The sequence below is a fragment of the Lepidochelys kempii genome, chromosome 3, assembly GCF_965140265.1.
Source record: "Lepidochelys kempii isolate rLepKem1 chromosome 3, rLepKem1.hap2, whole genome shotgun sequence".
Taxonomy (NCBI): Eukaryota; Metazoa; Chordata; order Testudines; family Cheloniidae; genus Lepidochelys; species Lepidochelys kempii.
The window spans coordinates 154,426,150-154,445,944 of NC_133258.1; the positions used below are offsets into that span (position 1 = coordinate 154,426,150).

General features: G+C 49.7%; 1 protein-coding gene across 2 annotated transcripts in view; it reads left to right on the forward strand.

Moving 5' to 3' along the window:
* The first annotated feature begins 19,019 nt into the window (after positions 1-19,019).
* Positions 19,020-19,795, forward strand: part of PPP1CB (protein phosphatase 1 catalytic subunit beta) — a 60,723-nt gene continuing 59,947 nt past the window's right edge. For both annotated transcript variants that reach the window (XM_073338619.1, XM_073338617.1), the window contains exon 1: positions 19,020-19,306. Coding sequence is in view for 1 of the 2 variants with exons in the window: in XM_073338617.1 (XP_073194718.1) it covers positions 19,255-19,306 (52 nt within the window). In the remaining variant the exon portion in view is untranslated. The remainder of the gene's footprint in view (positions 19,307-19,795) is intronic.

Consider the following 19,795-nt stretch of genomic DNA (forward strand, 5'->3'; position numbering starts at 1 on the left):
CGTCTTCCAAACTTTTATATAAATCTTGTATTCTTTACAGTATACCTAACTTTTCTCTACAGACTGAAAATGTATTTCTAATGGTTGCTGCCCTGGTTTGCTCCTGGATTATTATTGTTCATTACAACACCTAAAAGTATGCTGGGCAGACTTTTGAATAGAGGCTTTCACTGAAAAGAGAGGAAATAGAAATTCCTCCCTCAAACCCCATTTGTATCCAGCAAAGAGGACTGTGATTCAGTATTCTTAGATTTGATACCCAACTCTGATGATTTGCACTGTGTGACCCTGCCAAGTCACATTACTCTCTGATATTTTTTCAGGAAAATATATATAGTTTATGTACCTCTCAGGGTTGTAAAGTTTAATTATCTACTATTTGTGAAGCCGTGTGAGAATTGCTATATTGGTAAAGAGTAAGTTTTTGTCAAGCATGAAAACACAAGTCACTAGGTATATAGACTCCTTCATGCACCTAGCACCTTTCACAACTGCCACTGGTGATTGGGTTTGAGGATTGCTTGCAAATCTCTTTCGTGCAGTATAAAACCTCTGAAAGGGAACTCAAATTGCCCAACTATGTTACCATGCTATTAAAAATAATGGCTTCACTTTCCAAAGTAATGGCCTGGGCACACAGATGAGGACAGGGCACACAAGGGATTAAGTAGCAAAGAATGGTTTAAAACAATACTAAAGAAAATTGCCTAGGGGTTAGTGCTGAGGACTCAGAATTGTGACACACTGTATAATGGTAGGTAACTCCCTTAACCTATCTGTGCTGCCTTATATCTTTCTTACAGCTGGATAAACTAATACTTAACTACTGTTAACTAATACTTAACTATAGGGCTGTTGGAAAGTTTGATTAATAATGTATATGAAGCACTGTGAGATCAAAGGATAAACATCGCTCACATCGCTGGAGCTTAGTCCCCAAATTTAAAGGATTTCTTTCAGAAGCTCACCGTACATTTAATTTTTGTGAAACTATAGCTGCTAGTGTCAAATGCCAGCAAATTTGCAGCGCATAAACCATCTGTTTTCCCTGAAATTGACTATTCTTACATTTACATAGGAAAATGAATGCAGACACTTTTTCGGTTCCCACAGCTGTTTGTTCCTAGGAGATACAGCAAGAACACTTTTCTCTGATGCAAAGGAGTGGTATATTTGAGTATCATGTCATGCCAGAGACTTGGTCTGAGGCCAGAATCATCTGTCATGTTTTGCTTCAAGAGCCCATCCCCCAGCCTGGGTTGTGGAATAATGCAGCAGCAGGTGTCCTTTATTTATGACAACCGGTGGGCAATAGGACAAGTTGGCAGAGGAACTCAGAGTGTATCATAGTCTAATAAAAACCCTCATCACACTTTTAAATAGTTCTGACACTGACAGCTGAAGTAGTCTGACACACATGCGGTTGTGTATGCCTTACATATGAGTTTTTCACTGTTTTTGTAGGGGACTCCTGAGAGACTTTATGGTCTCTTCAGGGCTGTGAGAGCCCTGCCCAATCTCTATGGGTATATTGGAAATACTGGGATATAAGGCTGCAGCTGATGCATGATTCAGTCATTGGCTTTTTCAAAGCGAGACTTACTGATGTGTTGCTTAGGGGAGCTCTACCTCTACCTTTTTTACTCTTTCATCGTTGGTCCTTCGTGGCTACTGTCATTCTGCGAATGTTCCATAGCAATTAATGGAATGTCTAGACATACCTGATATGATTGACAGCAAAGTACGTGGCGCATGCAGTAGGAGTAAAGGGGCGATGATACACACCTCTACGACAGATAATGTCGTAACTCATGTTGTGGGGATAATAAATACTTGCCTTGTGTTTGAGGATGTCTGTTTTAAACACAACAGGAGATGCCAATGATAGAGGTGTATCCGAAGCACTGGCCTTCTCAGCCTAAAGCTGAACTGCAGGGAGGCACCTCTGCTAGCAATCCACAACTGGGAATCCTCTCCTGGAGTCCGGTCAGGAGGCTTATGTGCCTGAGGCCATGTCTACACTAGATAGCTTAGCCCTGGTCTACACTAGGACTTTAGGTCGAAGTTAGCAACGTTAAATCGATTTAAACCTGCACCCGTCCACACAGTGAAGCCCTTTATTTCGACTTAAAGGGCTCTTAAAATCGATTTCCTTACTCCACCCCTGACAAGTGGATTAGCACTTAAATCGACGTTCCCGGCTCGAATTTGGGGTACTGTGGACACAATTCGATGGTATTGGCCTCCGGGAGCTATCCCAGAGTGCTCCATTCTGACCGCTCTGGACAGCACTCTCAACTCAGATGCACTGGCCAGGTAGACAGGAAAAGAACCGCAAACTTTTGAATCTCATTTCCTGTTTGGCCAGTGTGGCAAGCTGCAGGTGACCATGCAGAGCTCATCAGCACAGGTGACCATGATGGAGTCCCAGAATCGCAAAAGAGCTCCAGCATGGACCGAACGGGAGGTACGGGATCTGATCGCTGTTTGGGGAGAGGAATCCGTGCTATCAGAACTCCGTTCCAGTTTTCGAAATGCCAAAACCTTTGTGAAAATCTCCCAGGGCATGAAGGACAGAGGCCATAACAGGGACCCGAAGCAGTGCCGCGTGAAACTGAAGGAGCTGAGGCAAGCCTACCAGAAAACCAGAGAGGCGAACAGCCGCTCTGGGTCAGAGCCCCAAACATGCCGCTTCTATGATGAGCTGCATGCCATTTTAGGGGGTTCAGCCACCACTACCCCAGCCGTGTTGTTTGACTCCTTCAATGGAGATGGAGGCAATACGGAAGCAGGTTTTGGGGATGAAGGAGATGATGAGGAGGAGGAGGTTGTAGATAGCTCACAGCAAGCAAGCGGAGAAACCGGTTTTCCCGACAGCCAGGAACTGTTTCTCACCCTAGACCTGGAGCCAGTACCCCCCGAACCCACCCAAGGCTGCCTCCTGGACCCAGCAGGCGGAGAAGGGACCTCTGGTGAGTGTACCTTTTAAAATGCTATACATGGTTTAAAAGCAAGCATGTGAAAGGATTACTTTGCCCTGGCATTTGCGGTTCTCCTAGATGTAGTCCTAAAGCCTTTGCAAAAGGTTTCTGGGGAGGGCAGCCTTATTTCGTCCTTCATGGTAGAACACTTTACCACTCCAGGCCAGTAACACGTACTCGGGAATCACTGTAGAACAAAGCATTGCAGTGTATGTTTGCTGGCATTCAACCAAAATCCGTTCTTTATCTCTCTGTGTTATCCTCAGGAGAGTGAGATATAATTCATGGTCACCTGGTTGAAATAGAGCGCTTTTCTTCAGGGACACTCAGAGGTGCCCATTCCTGCTGGGCTGTTTGCCTGTGGCTGAACAGAAATGTTCCCCGCTGTTAGCCACAGGGAGGGGGGAAGGTTGAGGGGGTAGTCACGCGGTGGGAGGAGGCAAAATGCGACCTTGTAACGAAAGCACATGTGCTATGTATGTAATGTTAACAGCAAGGTTTACCCTGAAAGAGTGTAGCGACTGTTTTATCAAATGTGTCTTTTTAAATACCGCTGTCCCTTTTTTTTTCTCCACCAGCTGCATGTGTTTCAATGATCACAGGATCTTCTCCTTCCCAGAGGCTAGTGAAGCTTAGAAAGAAAAAAAAACGCACTCGCGATGAAATGTTCTCCGAGCTCATGCTGTCCTCCCACACTGACAGAGCACAGACGAATGCGTGGAGGCAAATAATGTCAGAGTGCAGGAAAGCACAAAATGACCGGGATGAGAGGTGGAGGGCTGAAGAGAGTAAGTGGCGGGCTGAAGAGAGTAAGTGGCGGGCTGAAGACAGGGCTGAAGCTCAAATGTGGCGGCAGCGTGATGAGAGGAGGCAGGATTCAATGCTGAGGCTGCTGCAGGACCAAACCAGAATGCTCCAGTGTATGGTTGAGCTGCAGCAAAGGCAGCTGGAGCACAGACTGCCACTGCTGCCCCTCTGTAACCAACCGCCCTCCTCCCCAAGTTCCATAGCCTCCACACCCAGACGCCCAAGAACGCGATGGGGGGGCCTCCGGCCAACCAGCCACTCCACCACAGAGGATTGCCCAAAAAAAAGAAGGCTGTCATTCAATAAATTTTAAAGTTGTAAACTTTTAAAGTGCTGTGCTTAAAGTGCTGTGTGGCATTTTCCTTCCCTCCTCCACCACCCCTCCTGGGATACCTTGGTAGTCATCTCCCTATTTGTGTGATGAATGAATAACGAATGCATGACTGTGAAGCAGCAATGACTTTATTGCCTCTGCAAGCGGTGATTAAAGGGAGGAGGGGAGGGTGGTTAGCTTACAGGGAAGTAGAGTGAACCAAGGGGCGGGGGGTTTCATCAAGGAGAAACAAACAGAACTTTCACACCGTAGCCTGGCCAGTCATGAAACTGGTTTTCAAAGCTTCTCTGATGCGTACCGCGCCCTCCTGTGCTCTTCTAACCGCCCTGGTGTCTGGCTGCGCGTAACCAGCAGCTAGGCGATTTGCCTCAGCCTCCCACCCCGCCATAAATGTCTCCCCCTTACTCTCACAGATATTGTGGAGCACACAGCAAGCAGTAATAACAGTGGGAATATTGGTTTCGCTGAGGTCTAAGCGAGTCAGTAAACTGCGCCAGCGCGCCTTTAAATGTCCAAATGCACATTCTACCACCATTCTGCACTTGCTCAGCCTGTAGTTGAACAGCTCCTGACTACTGTCCAGGCTGCCTGTGTACGGCTTCATGAGCCATGGCATTAAGGGGTAGGCTGGGTCCCCAAGGATACATATAGGCATTTCAACATCCCCAACAGTTATTTTCTGGTCTGGGAATAAAGTCCCTTCCTGCAGCTTTTGAAACAGACCAGAGTTCCTGAAGATGCGAGCGTCATGCACCTTTCCCGGCCATCCCACGTTGATGTTGGTGAAACGTCCCTTGTGATCCACCAGAGCTTGCAGCACTATCGAAAAGTACCCCTTGCGGTTTATGTACTCGGCGGCTTGGTGCTCCGGTGCCAAGATAGGGATATGGGTTCCGTCTATAGCCCCACCACAGTTAGGGAATCCCATTGCAGCAAAGCCATCCACTATGACCTGCACATTTCCCAGGGTCACTACCCTTGATATCAGCAGATCTTTGATTGCGTGAGCTACTTGCATAACAGCAGCCCCCACAGTAGATTTGCCCACTCCAAATTGATTCCCAACTGACCGGTAGCTGTCTGGCGTTGCAAGCTTCCACAGGGCTATCGCCACTCGCTTCTCAACTGTGAGGGCTGCTCTCATCCTGGTATTCATGCGCTTCAGAGCAGGGGAAAGCAAGTCACAAAGTTCCATGAAAGTGCCCTTACGCATGCGAAAGTTTCGCAGCCACTGGGAATCGTCCCAGACCTGCAACACTATGTGGTCCCACCAGTCTGTGTTTGTTTCCCGAGCCCAGAATCGGCGTTCCACAGCATGAACCTGCCCCATTAGCACCATGATGCATGCATTGTCAGGGCCCATGCTTTCAGAGAAATCTGTGTCCATGTCCTGATCACTCACGGGACCGCGCTGACGTCGCCTCCTCGCCCGGTATCACGTTGCCATGTTCTGGTGCTGTATATACTGCTGGATAATGCGTGTGGTGGTTGATGTGCTCCTAATTGCCAAAATGAGCTCAGCGGCCTCCATGCTTGCCTTGGTATGGCGTCCGCACAGAAAAAAGGCGCGGAACGATTGTCTGCCGTTGCTCTGACGGAGGGAGGGGCGACTGACGACACGGCTTACAGGGTTGGCTTCAGGGAGCTAAAATCAACAAAGGGTGTGCCTGTACATCAAGGAGTATTTCAGGCAGGACTGCACGGAGGGTTCCAATAAGAAATGGTGCACCTAAGTTATCGTTGTTATTGGAACAAGGAGGTTAGCCTGCCCTCTGATTGATACATGGCTAGATTTACCTCGCTGCGCCTTCTCTGTGAGTGACTGCAGTGTGATCTAGACAGGGGAGGAGGAAAATGAGTACAAAACAAATCTGGTCTATTTCTTGTTCTGACCCACTCCATCTATCTTTTACATCTTTGGCTGGCAGCAGACGGTGCAGAAGGACTGCATGCCATCCACATCTCATGGCTGCTTGGCAGAAGATGGTACAGTACGACTGCTAGCCATCTTCATCTCTTGCCTGCCTGGCATAAGATGGTACAATACGACTGCTAGCAATCCTCATCTCTTGCCTGCCTGGCAGAAGATGGTACAGTACGACTGCTAGCAGTCCGTATCGCCTGCCCGCTCACCATAAGACGGTTCAATAGGACTGCAGGACTAAAGAGAATGACCTGGTCAAGTCACTCCAAATTTAGTCCCTGCGCCCATGTCTGCCCAGGCGCTCCCAGCCGACGTGGCCAGGAGCACCTCGGACACGACGAGGATGACTACCGATCGTATTGCACCGTCTGCTGCCAGAAGGCAATGGGTTGCTGCTACTGTGCAGCAAAGCCGTACCGCGTCTGCCAGCACCCAGGAGACATAGGGTGACGGTTACCTGAGCTGGCTCCATGCTTGCCGTGGTATGGTGTCTGCACAGGTAACTCATGAAAAAAGGCACGAAACGATTGTCTGCCCTTGCTTTCACGGAGGGAGGGAGGGAACGGGGGCCTGACGACACGTACTCAGAACCACCCGCGACAATGTTTTAGCCCCATCAGAGTGCTCCATTGTGAGTGCTCTGGACAGCACTCTCAGATGCCCGATTGTTTGCCATTGCTCTGACGCTGGGAGGGGCGCTTACAGGGTTGGCTTCAGGGAGCTAAAATCAACAAAGGGGGTGGCTTTACATCAAGGAGTATTTCAGGCAGGACTTCACGGAGGGTTCCAATAAGAAATGGTGCACCTAAGTTATCGTTGTTATTGGAACAAGGAGGTTAGCCTGGCCTCTGATTGATACATGGCTAGATTTACCTCGCTGCACCTTCTCTGTAAGTGACTGCAGTGTGATCTAGAAGAATGAGTCCCCTAGACAGGGGAGGAGGGGAAGCAAATCTGGTCTATTTCTTGTTTTGATCCACTCCATCTATCTTTTACATCTTTGGCTGGCAGCAGACGGTGCAGAAGGACTGCATGCCATCCACATCTCATGGCTGCTCGGCAGAAGATGGTATAGTACGACTGCTAGCAGTCCGTATCGCCTGCCCGCTCACCATGAGACGGTTCAATAGGACTGACTGCAGGACTAAAGAGAATGACCTGCTCAAGTCACTCCAAATTTAGTCCCTGCGCCCATGTCTGCCCAGGCGCTCCTGATCGACCTCACAGAGGCGACCAGGAGCACCTCAGACATGACGATGACGGCTACCAGTCGTACTGTACCGTCTGCTGCCACAAGGCAAGGGGTTGCTGCTACTGTGTAGCAATGCCGTACCGCGTCTGCCAGCATCCAGGAGACATAGGGTGACAGTTACCTGAGCGGGCTCCATGCTTGCCGTGGTATGGCGTCTGCACAGGTAACTCAGGAAAAAAGGCGCGAAATGATTGTCTGCCCTTGCTTTCACGGGGGGGAGGGAGGGTGGGAACGGGGGCCTGACGATATGTACCCAGAACCACCCGCGACAATGTTTTAGCCCCATCAGGCACTGGGATATCAACCCAGAATTCCAATGGGCAGCGGAGACTGCGGGAACTGTGGGATAGCTACCCACAGTGCAACGCTCCGGAAGTCGACGCTTGCCTCGGTACTGTGGAAGCGCTCCGCCGAGTTAATGCACTTAATGCACTTAGAGCATTTTCTGTGGGGACACACACACTCGAATATATAAAACCGATTTCAAAAAAACCGACTTCTATAAATTCGACCTAATTTCGTAGTGTAGACATACCCTTACAGAGGCACAGCTGTACCGATGCAGCTGCACTGCTGTAAGATCCTGTGGAGCCGCTCTATGCCAATGGCAGAGATATCCCATGTTGACGTAATTAAACCCCCACCAATGAGCGGTGGTAGGGTGGTCGGTGGGAGAGCATCACCCATCATAGCGCTGTGCAGACAAGTGCTTATGCTGGTAAAACTTTTGTCACTTAGGGGAGTGTATTTTTCACACCATTGAGTGACATAAGTTTTGCCGACATAAGTAGTAGTGTAGACATGGCCTGAGTCAGACACCTGTTTCACTCCACTCAAAATGGCCAGAGGAAGAGGAGGTGGTGGTGCCACTCCCACCACGCTTATAACTTTTATCATAGTGATTAGAGCATGAATGAGGGATGTGGGAAACTCAGGTCCATTTCTCCCTTTGTCTGATGGGGAGCAAGGGTCTTCTACCTCTCAGGAGAGCACTCTAACCACTGAATGATGGGATAGTCAGATGTGGGACTTGCTCAGTCTAGCCTGTTGAAGCCGTTCCACTGAATATTTAAAAATCCTTTGGAGCAGGGGCATTGTACTCTGGGGGTGGGGTATGTCTATACAGCAAAAAAAAACCTGCAGCAGCAAGTCTCAGAGCCTGAGTCAGTTATCCTAGGCTTGCACCAGAGGGCTGAAAGTAGCAGTGCAGATGTTTAGGCTCAGGCTGGGAGCCAGACTCTGAAACACAGGGAGGGTCTCCGGGCTTGAGCCTGAAAGGCTGCACTGCTATCTTTAGCCCTGGTGCATGAGCCAGGGGCGATGGAGCCTTCCCAAAAGTGGGTGTGGGGGCCCCCATACTTTCTGTGGCCCTGCCCCTGCCCTGCCTCTTCCCCCAAGACCCTGCCCCTGGCCAAGACAGAAGCTGGAGCTGGAGCAGGGCTAGGGAGTCTGGCCCCCAAGCCCAGGGCACATGGGTCCAAGGCTCCCCACAGGTGCCTGCACAGCTCTTACCCCGACCTGGCTTCAGCTGGGGAGGCGGGGCCTCGGAGCCACAACCCAGGCATGGTAAGAACCATGCGGGCAGCTGTGGGGAGCTGAGGACCACCTGCCTTGGGCAGGAGGCCAGGGGGCAGGCATCTGGGCTGGGGGCTACTCTCAGGCCCCCTCACCCCAGGCACGTGGAGGGTCTGTGGCTCCCCACAGCTCCAGCTGCCAGCCTGGCTGGGCGGGGGGCCCGGGGGAGGGAAGAGGAGGGGCTGGGACGGAGCCCGTGACAAAAAGTGGATGGGCTGGGCCTGTCCACTTTCAAAAAGTGGGAGGGCCATGGCCTCCTGGTCCTCCCCTGTTTCGGTGCCAGTGGCGTGAGCCCTGTAGTCCTGAGTCAGCCCTGGCCCAAATTTACTTCTGTGTAACGACATCGCTCGGTGGGTGAATAATCAACTCCCTGACCGACATAGTTATACCAGCTTAGCCCCCCGTGTAGACAGTGCTATGTCAGCGGGAGAGCTTCTTCTGCTGACACAGCTCCCACCTCTCAGGAAGGTGGATTAACTAGGCCGACGGGAGAGCGCTCTTCCGTTGGCTTAGAGTGTCTGCATGAAAGGGCTACAGCGACGCAGCTTTGCTGATACAGCGTTTTAAGCGTAGACCTGCCCTCACTTGACACAGGCTCTGAGACTTGAGGAGGTGGCACCAGCGTGCGTGGGGTGTTGTGTGCTGTGTAGACATACTCTGAGTCTCCCATGAGGCTACAGAGTCAGTCTCTTTCTCAGGCCCATTCACTCTAAGTCTTTCTCCAAAGTGGAACAGATTTAACAGGAGAGATGGCGGGATATCCCATGGTTCAGTGGTTAATGCACTCTCCTGAGAGGTGGCAGAACCCTGTTCAAATCCTTTGTGCCCATCAGACAAAGGGAGGAATTGAACCTGGATGTCCCAGGTAAGTGCTCTAACCACCAGGCTAAAAGTTACAATGGAGACAGCACCACTACTTCCTCCTCCAGCCTGATTTTGAACAGGACCTGATCCAACATGTCTACTGGATTGGGCCCCATGGTAGTGGTGCTGAAACAATTTTTTAGTGGGGATGCTGAAGGCGGAAACCATGTATTTTGCGTTATTACTACTTCAAGCCAGGGAGAGTGGCAACGCCCCAGCACCCCTAGTTCCAGCACCTCTGCCCCATAAGTAAAATAAACTTCCCCAGTTTGAATTATGGATTGCACTGGGGTTTAGGCAGGAGATATCTATGAACAAAATCCGGAAAGTCTCAATCCCAATCATCTGCTGTAACCACTACACTGCCTCTTTAGCTCTTTGATGTGGATAACAGAAGTATAAAATGTAGGTAGAATATTTACGGTTTATTCTCCTACAGTAGTTTAATAGACTGCCACTAAATTCTTGAAAAAATCCTGACTTTAGCTGGGCATCTATAATCTCATGTAAGGTGTGCTTTCAGAATGAGATAGTGATGTAATGTATTCTGCAGTGCATCAGAACAATTCCAGAACAGCTCTCTGCTAATAAAAGCAGACTGAGGAGGAAAGGGAGGAGGGGGAGAGAGATGGGAATGGGAATACAGCTTGGTAGCTGGAGGGGGGGAAGAGCAATGCTTTACAGAAAGTCAAGGTTTAGGTGTTGTTTAGTTTAAAATAAAATACTACTGTAGCAAAAGGTGCTAATGGTCACTGATTTTTGAGCACCACCCAGGATGAAATGCTCCATAAAGGGAGTTAAGGATGTCATGTAGTAAATGCAGTCAAAGAGTCTTTAAGGGTAATATATAGCTTTAAAGGAATCCTCTTTGCCTCAGTCTTTAGCTTCTGAGCTTCCTTTCTGTTGCAGAACAGATATCTAGAAGATTAACAGTCAGGGCACCTTTCCACACCATTTGGCCTGAGCGGGAGCCTTGGACTAGGCATTTCCCAGTCCATATATAAAGTACAGGGGCTGAGGGAGGAAAAGGACAGAGTGGGTGGGTGGCTGTTCAGGTAAGCAGTTAGATCTGTTTTGAGTTTTGTGTTAACCCTGGACAGAGCTAGAAGCACAAAACAGGTGTTTCATTCTTGGACAGGGGAATGGTGCCATATCTGAGGTTTCTGCAAAAGGCATTGCCTGTTTGCAGTTTGTTACCACCTCTGTTCAAAGAAACAGGGCTTGTATACATAGTTTTATTTATTTACAAAAAGAAAGCAACTAACTCTGCATCACTGATTTGTGTTCCAAACAGGAAACTGACATACAAGGGCCCCAAAATCTCCTTTTGCTCAGCAAAGGGGAAACAATAGAGATAATCTGTAGAGTTTTGAACCAGCTAGTAGAATGCTGCTGTATATCCTTATAAGGCAGACAATAACAGACAGGGTTAAGGGAACAATGCTGCTGGGGCTGCTGCCTTTCAAGTAGCAACTGAGAGCCTGAGTAAATACAGTACCCTTAGAGAATTTGATCTTGGGGTGATTAATAACTGCTATGTCAATAAGATAGTGACTGACTGGGTGGGCCAGTGTAGTGTTGTTCCGAATGACTAGAAGTAGTTTGAGAGGTTGAAATAATGCTGTGAAGGTGGGAATGGGGTCAGTCTCATGCTATTTACAATAACATGGAAGCTTGAGTGTGTTGAGGACAATATTACTAAGACCCTGTCTACACTGACAAGTTTCTGCACAGTAAAGCAGCTTTCTGCATTCTAACTCCCAAGGTGTACACATTGCCAAGCCACTTAGTGCGCAGAAACTGTAAAAAAAAGCCATCCGGCCGAGAGGCGTACAGCTTTCTGTGCAGGGGGTACAGCACCCTGGTCGATTACAGCACTGCGATTAGCCTGCGGAAGGTGTCCCCAATGCCTGTTCTTGCCTCTCTGGTCATCGGTTTGAACTCTACTGCCCTGCCCTCAGGTGACCAATCGTCATCTCCACCCTGTAAATTCCTTTGGAATTTTGAAAGTCCCCTTCCTGTTTGCTCGGTGATGTGTGCACTGGTCTCAGCACATCTTTCCAGGTGGCCATGCCTGCTCCATGCACCAGGTGATCCCCCGCTTGGAGCAATGCAGTCTTTGAGAAGACCCTCCCTTGATTCCCTGTTCACCCTCAGAAGTGAGATATCTTCCATAATGAACACAGCTTGTGGAAAATGTGGGGACAGGAATGATTATCAGCCCCTCCTACAATGCTGGCTCTACCCAAGAGCCACGTGCCCAGTGTACAGTAGGGTCCAGAAACATTGATTTACTCTGCCCCTGCAGCTACTCACCATTTTGGGGGTCTTGTGGCTCATGTGTGCTGGCCTAGGGTCAGCCAGTTAGTGACAGGTATGTGAATACTGGCTATGTTTTAAATCACCGAATCAGTGTTCTGTGCGTTGCAACAATACTGCTTCTGTAAAATGTTGCGTTTTGGCTTCACAGAGATGACCTTGGGAGCCCAGCCTCCCTCTTTGTTATTGCTGGCTGAACAGCTGCACAGAATTAGAAAGTGGCCAAGAAGAACTAAGGAGGACTTTCTGCGTGAGGTTATGATGCACTCTGTGGCCAAAAAACAGGAATTGAAAGAGTGGTGGGACAACGGGGAGAGGGACCGAAAAGAGAACACGGCACGCCAGAATGAAGTCATGGAGCGGCTCTTAAATGTTATGGAGAGCCAAGTGGACATGCTCCAGGTGATACTAACACTGCAAACCAAGCAGCTCCGTGCCCGCACTCCGCTGCAGCCGTTGTCACAAAACTCTTTCCCATGATCCCGTCCAGGCACTGCCAACACACTCTTATCAACCTCCTGGCTCCAGTCTGTACCCGCTGCATTCCACTCCTGCCCCGTCACAGTCCAGCACTGCGGACTCCCAGTACCCACTGCACTCAACACCCGTCCCTCTGCAGTTTAGCCCTGTTGGAAGTACAGTACCCGCTGCACTGTACTCCAAAGCAGAAGGTTGGATATGATCCCTGGACATACACAAATCTTCAACCATCCAGGACCCCATCTCCTCCTGGGACCTTCCCTTCCCCCAATCCCCCGCAGTGTTGATATGTTTTTTTTGTTTGTCTCTCTCCTCCAGTTGTTGTTTTTTAATAAAAGAATTGTGTTCATTTGAAAGCAACCTGTATTCTATTAATTGAAAGCAAACAGAGCCCTGGAAAGCAACAGGCAATTTTCTTAAAGCTTCATATTGCATCATCTGCACCAATCACAATCACCTCCTAACATTACAAGCACTGCACTCCTGAGCATAGCAACAAATATTAGTGGCTTTCAGTTTCAAATTGCTGCCTCAAGGCATCCCTGATCCTTATGGCCCCTCTAATAGCCCTGGTCTCTGGATGTTCAAATTCAGCCTCCAGGCACTGAGTCTCAGCGTTCCAGTCCTGAGTGAAGCTTTCACCCTTCCCTTCACAAATATTATGGAGCATACAGCACGCAGCTATAAGCATAGGAATATTGTCATTGGTCAGGTCCAGCTTCCCACATAGGCAGCGCCAGTGGGCCTTTATATGGCCAAAAGCACACTCAACAGTCATTCTGCACTTGCTCAGCCTGTTGTTGAACTGCTCCTTGCTGCTGTCAAGGTGCCCTGTGTATGGCTTCATAAGCCACGGCATTAAGGATCACAATGGGCATTTCGACTTCCCCTACGGTGATCTTCTGCTCTGGGAAGAAAGTCCCTGCTTGCAGCTTCCTGAACAGGCCAGTGTTCCAAAAGATGCATGCGTCATGCACCTTTCCAAACCAGCCTGCGTTAATGTCCGTGAAATGCCCACGATGATCCACAAGTGCCAGGACAGCTATAGAGAAATACCCATTCCAATTAATGTACTTGGTGGCTAGGTGGTCTGGTGCCAGAATTGGAATATGCGTGCCATCTATCACCCCTCCGCAGTTAGGGAAGCCCATTTGTTCAAAGCCATCCACAATGTCACGCACATTGCCCAGAGTCACGGTCTTTTGGAGCAGGATGTGATTAATGGCCCTGCACATGTCTGTCAACACGAGTCCAACTGTGGAGTTTCCCACTCCTAACTGGTTAGCAATCGATCGGTAGCAGTCTGGAGTAGCCAGCTTCCACAGTGCAATCGCCACATGCTTCTCCAAGGGCAGGGCAGCTCTCATTCTCATGGCCTTGTGCCGCAGGGCTGGGGAGAGCTCCTCACACCGTCCCATGAATGTGACTTTCCTCATCCGAAAGTTCTGCAGCCACTGCTTGTCATCCCAGACGTGCATGATGATGTGATCCCACCACTCAGGCCTTGTTTCCCAAGGCAAAAAGTGGCGTTCCACTGTGGTCAGCACCTCCGTGAATGCCACAAGCAGTCTTGTGTCGTAGGTACTACACATGGCGAGATCAATATCTCACTCCTCTTGCTTTTGTAGCTTAAGGAATAATTCCACTGCCATTCATGATATGTTGGTCAGCGCGAGCAGCATACTGGTCAACAGTTCAGGATCCATTCCTGCAGACCGAAGAGGCAGAGTGCGCAGTGCAAAAACCATTGAAAGATGCCACCAAATGCGGACAGAAGCACAGGGATTGTTGGAATGCGAAGCAATGCATCACAGGGCATTGGGACAGGAACCAGGATGCCCCATGTCCCCCTCCCCCCCCGCCTTCCCACAACTCTTAGCAGCAGAAGAGGAAGAGATGCTCCATGGGATAGCTGCCCAGAGTGCACCGCTCCAAATACCGCTGCAAGTGCTGCAAGTGTGAACATGCTATTGTGCAGGCAGCTGTCAGTGTGAACACACAACAGCAATTTCCTTAAGCGCTCTCTGAATGGTGCTGTAACTGCCGGCACCATAACTCTGCCAGTGTAGACATACCCTTTGGAACACCATTTCCCCCTGAACCCTCTTTTGTCCATCTCCTTTAAAATATGAGTCTTTCGTAAGCTTATAAAGTCCCAAGTGCACCATGGCAAAACTATATGATACTACGGGGAAGTTTGCTGACCAGAAAGGAGAAGCAGGGGGAAAAATAGACTGTTTAGGGTCAGTGGTAATGAAGCTGAGAAGGGGAGAGTAAGGAACAAAGAGAAGTGTGGGATCAGTGCAGGCAATTTAAAAATAATAGGAAATTAACAAAGGGGAGAAAGATTAATGGGAATTTACATCAGTATATACTCAGTTCCTCCTTCCACACGAAAGACCAGTAAAATATCTCTGCTCTGCATCCTTGCTTGGCAGAAGTGGCTAAGCACATCTCCTTGATCAATGAGAGTTAGAATTGCATAAACTGCACCTATGGGCTTTTTTTTTTTATTGTTTAACCAAAATTAATAAACTTAATAGTATGCAAAGTGAACTCTGTGATTCACAAGATTTTTGGCATATTACTGTTTAATTTTAAATGGTACGTCACAGTTACAAAGTTAGAGTTAAATAACTTTATTCTCTGAAATTAAAAAAATCTCAGTTTCATTGTACTGTGTAATAAATGCATAGAATTCTAACTTTCTCCCCTGTAAATTTAATTTCCTTAATTGAGCCATAATACCACCAGACAATTATTTTCTTTCAACAAGCAGATTGAATTTGTTTCCCTTTTAAGATCAAGCATTTTTTTTATGGAGTCCTTAATGAACCATGTCGCAAAATGCTTCCTGTATTGCAAAATGCTTCAAATTATTTCATGTAACTATATAATATACCATGATCTGTGCTGTGTTTGATATAACTTGAATTGTGGTTGCCAAGATTACGGTTTGTACAGTATGGATTTTTAATGTCCCTTGTACACACAGCTACCACACAGTTTTGCCCGGAGCAACAATCGTTTGCCATCTTTTGGAGTTTGTGATGCAAAACGATTTGTATCAGTGTCACAATGCAATATCACTACACACCTCCATCCTGTCGTCGTGCAACATTCTATCACTGTGCAACATCATCATGCCACTGCACAATGTTGTGTTGACTTTCAGGGCAGTTCAATAATGTGGGACTGATCCACTGAAACTGGGATAATGCTTTAAAATTCAGGATGGGTAGCATATCTACTACATTGGGCAGCGCTGAAAGTCCTATTTTTAAAAGCTGAATAGTTACTTTTTCTAACTTGACAAAAAAAACTAATGTCCAAGTGTCGTTTAGCTTTTCACTGTTTATGGAAAAGACTGATAATGAAGAGAGTTTGTATATGCATATAAACTTTTAGCAGATGAGTTGGAATTACATTTTGGTGTCTATCTCCAACTGGGAATACAAAGTCAAATTTTGAGCCTTTTTATGGGCTCTTCTTTTCTTTTAGTACAGCCAAGTGAAACTTTATCATCACCCCACACATTTTGAAAGAGCTCTTTCTCACTTTAGTTGCCAGGCCCCTTAACATAGATTCCCACATATTCATTGAATCATTCAAGAACTTTTAAAGCTTTGTTCATACTAGTTTTTCCCTGATCGTGACATGAAAATGAGTTCTTGAAAATCATGTAAGATTACATGGGCTGTGTGGACCTAGGCAAAAATTCAGACTTGGGCTCCTAGAGCTAGGAATCTAAATCTGCATCTATATTTAGGTATTTATGTGGCCTGATTTTTCTAGAGCAGCTGCAGTTTGCACAGCACCAGTGACAATCAGCTACCTTTTAGCATCCTACATACAATTGAACATATTGGCCCTACTCTTGAGAATTTTTAACTGTTGCTTTCAAAAGTATTTTATGTCCATTCGGGAAAAGCACCAGTTGGCAAAAGCACATACATTGAAATGGTCAGGAAGTAATGCTGAAAAATATTTCAGGAATGAGAAAAATAATAGTGTTAAAGATCCCATCCACACTGGAGCATAGACTAGCTGAGCTAGAAAATCATTCCTGACACCTGCATTAGAACATGGGTGTAGTGAACACAACTTGGTATTTCAGTGTGGACAGTTTGTTTAAATAAATTGGGACCTAAGACCGGTGTGGTTTCAGCAGGTGGATGCAGTGGTGAGCTGGATCCAGTTTGCACCGGTTCACTAGAACCGGTTGTTAAATTTAGAAGCTCTTTTAGAACTGGTTGTTCCGCGAGGGACAACCGGTTCTAAAAGGGCTTCTAAATTTAACTGGCCCAAAGTGGCGCCTTAGGCGCCGACTCCATGGGTGCTCCAGCCCTGGAGCACCCAAGAGGAAAACCAGCAGCTCCCCGCCCCACGCCCAGCCCCAGCTCACCTCCGCTCCGCCTCCTCCCCTGAACGCACTGCCCCACTCTGCTTCTCTGCCCCCCGCCCCAGCTTCCCGCAAATCAGCTGTTCACGCGGGAAGCCAGAGCAGGCTGAGACACAAGCGGCGGCTTCCTGCTCAGGCCCAGGGAGGCAGAGCGGAGGTGAGCTCGGGCGGGTGGGGGGCACGAGGAGGGCTGCCTGCGCTGCAGCAGGTAACCCGGGGGCGGGGGGGGGCGCAGGGGAATCGCTCCCCGCCCCAGCTCACTTCCGCCACCCTCTGCCTGAGCGGGAAGCCACCGCCTGCTTCTCAGCCCTCCCCGGCTTCCCGACGAACAGCTGATTCGCGGAAAGCAGGGTTGGGGGCGGAGAAGCAGAGCGGGGCAGTCCGTTCAGGGGAGGAGGCGGAGGCGGAGAGGAGGTGAGCTGGGGCTGGGTGTGGGGCGGGGAGCTGCTGGTGGGTGCTCTGCACCCACCAATTTTCCCCATGGGTGCTCCAGCCCCAGAGCACCCACAGAGTCGGCGCCTAAGGTGCCACTTTTGATGTGATCAGTGGGAGAGCGGCCGCTCCCCCTGCTTCCCCCCCAGTTACGCCCCCCCGCCCCTAGGAGCCAGAGGGACCTGCCGGATGCTTCCTGGGAGCTGCCCCAGGTAAGCACCGCTGGGACTCCCCACCTTGCCCCCTGGCAGGTGCCTCTGGCTCTTAGGGGTGGGGTGAGCACTCACTACGGTGGCCCACGAGACCCTCCTGCCCGGTTCTGGGGGCAGTCAGGGCACAGGGGAGGGGCATGGATGGGGCAGGGGTTCTGGGGGGGCATCAAGGAATGCAGGGGGGTTGGATGGGGCAGGAGTTCTGGGGGGTGGGGGTGGGCAACGACCCCCTCGTGGGTTGAGGAGGGAACCCGTTGTTAAAATTTTGGCAGCTCATCATTGGGTGGATGTCTGGTGGGAGGCTGGGTCAGCCTATTTGAAACATACTTCTAATGAAAACTGAGCTTCTCAAACGTGGTCCCAGGAGCTGGGCCTTTCAGACAAGCATAAACGAATGTGATGCCACATCAGATCACAAGAGCTGCTAAGGGCAGGTGTGAGCACGTGAGTTACAGCTGGGAAAGCCTGGGGATGCCTGACAGATTCCCTGCCCGGGACCTGACTGCCAGTAGGTGCCTCTCTGACTACATGACACTCAATATTCTGGATTCAGAGTAGCAGCTGTATTAGTCTGTATCCACAAAAAGAAAAGGAGTACTTATGGCACCTTAGAGACTAAAAAATTTGTTTGATCATAAGTTTTCGTGAGCTACAGCTCACTTCATCGGATGCATGTAGTGGAAAATACAGTAGGGCGATTTCATATACACAAAGAATGTGAAACAATGGGTGTTACCATACACACTGTAAGGAGAGTGATCAGGTAAGGTGAGCTATTACCAGCAGGAGAGAAAAAAAGTCTTTTGTAGTGATAACCAAGGTGGGCCATTTCCAGCAGTTGACAAGAACATGTGAGGAACAGCAGAGGGGGAAATAAACAAGAGGAAATCGTTTTACTTTGTGTAATGACCCATCCATTCCCAGTCTTTATTCAAGCCTAGTGTAATGGTGTCCAGTTTGCAAATTAATTCCAATTCAGCAGTCTCTCGTTGGAGTCTGTTTTTGAAGTATTTTTGTTGTAATATTGCGACTTTTAGGTTTGTAATCAAGGTGACCAGAGAGACGGAAGTGTTCTCCGACTGGTTTTTGAATGTTATAATTTTTGACGTCTGATTTGTGTCCATTTAGTCTTTTACATAAAGACTGTCCGGTTTGGCCAATGTACATGGCAGAGGGAGAACCCGTCCCTGCCCCCACCGGACTCCAGCTCGGCCCGGCCCCGCTTCCAGCACTGGGAGGCCCAGTTGGTTACTAGACCCGGGGCGGGAGTGTTGTGGGGGAAGGAAAATCATCTCAAACCTATGCCCACCTACAGGAGGGCCTGAAGTGCAGCAAGACCACCCCGTTGCGCCTGCGCAGTAATATTGGCCTAGAGGAGTCCTTTGCGCCTGCGCAGTTGCTGAAGTTCCGAAGCGAAGCAGCCACGGCCGGGGGAGCGGGGTTGGCGCATGCGCAGTGGGGGTAGCCTGATCTCTGAGGCGGGGAGGAGGCGCGGGGGTTGATCTCCCCCATTTAACGGAGCGGGACCGAGGCCGGCGCTTTTGGGTGCCAGCGCTGGAGAAGCGAAGCGCCCGGCGGGTTTCTTGGGGCGAGTCGCCACCTCCTCTAGTCCGTGAAGCCCTCTCCACCCCGCCTATCCCCGCCCGGGACTACTGAGTCCGGTGCACACAAAATGGCGGACGGGGAGCTGAATGTGGATAGCCTCATCACCCGGCTGCTGGAAGGTGAGCGAGCCCCACCCCCCAGCACGTACACACGGCGGGCGGGCGGGGGGGGCGAGGCAAGAGATCCCCCCCCCCCCCAGGCGAGCACACACACACCGGGGGCCGGCATCCTTCCCAACCCCACACCCGGGAGGGGCGGGAGAAGAAGGGGGTTAGGGGGCAAGGCGGGACCCTTCCCAACCACACGAGGGGGAGGGGGGCGCAAGGCGGGACCCTTCTCAACCCTATGCGCGCGCAGCGGGAGATGGGGCTGAGGCTCTTGGCCCCGTGGGGGAAGGGAGAGCAGCGGCGAAGGAAGGATGGGGGGGGGGGTCACTCCCGCGGCGCTAGGTGCGCTAAGCTATTTCAGTGATGGGCTGAGGGGACACCTCGTACTGCTACATACTTCGCTGCTGAGACTGAGAGGGGTGGGGGAGGTAGGTAGGTGATGTCCTGGGTGCACTGGCCCCTTCGCCATCAGCGTGTGCTGTTCTGTTAGAGGGGCCATCA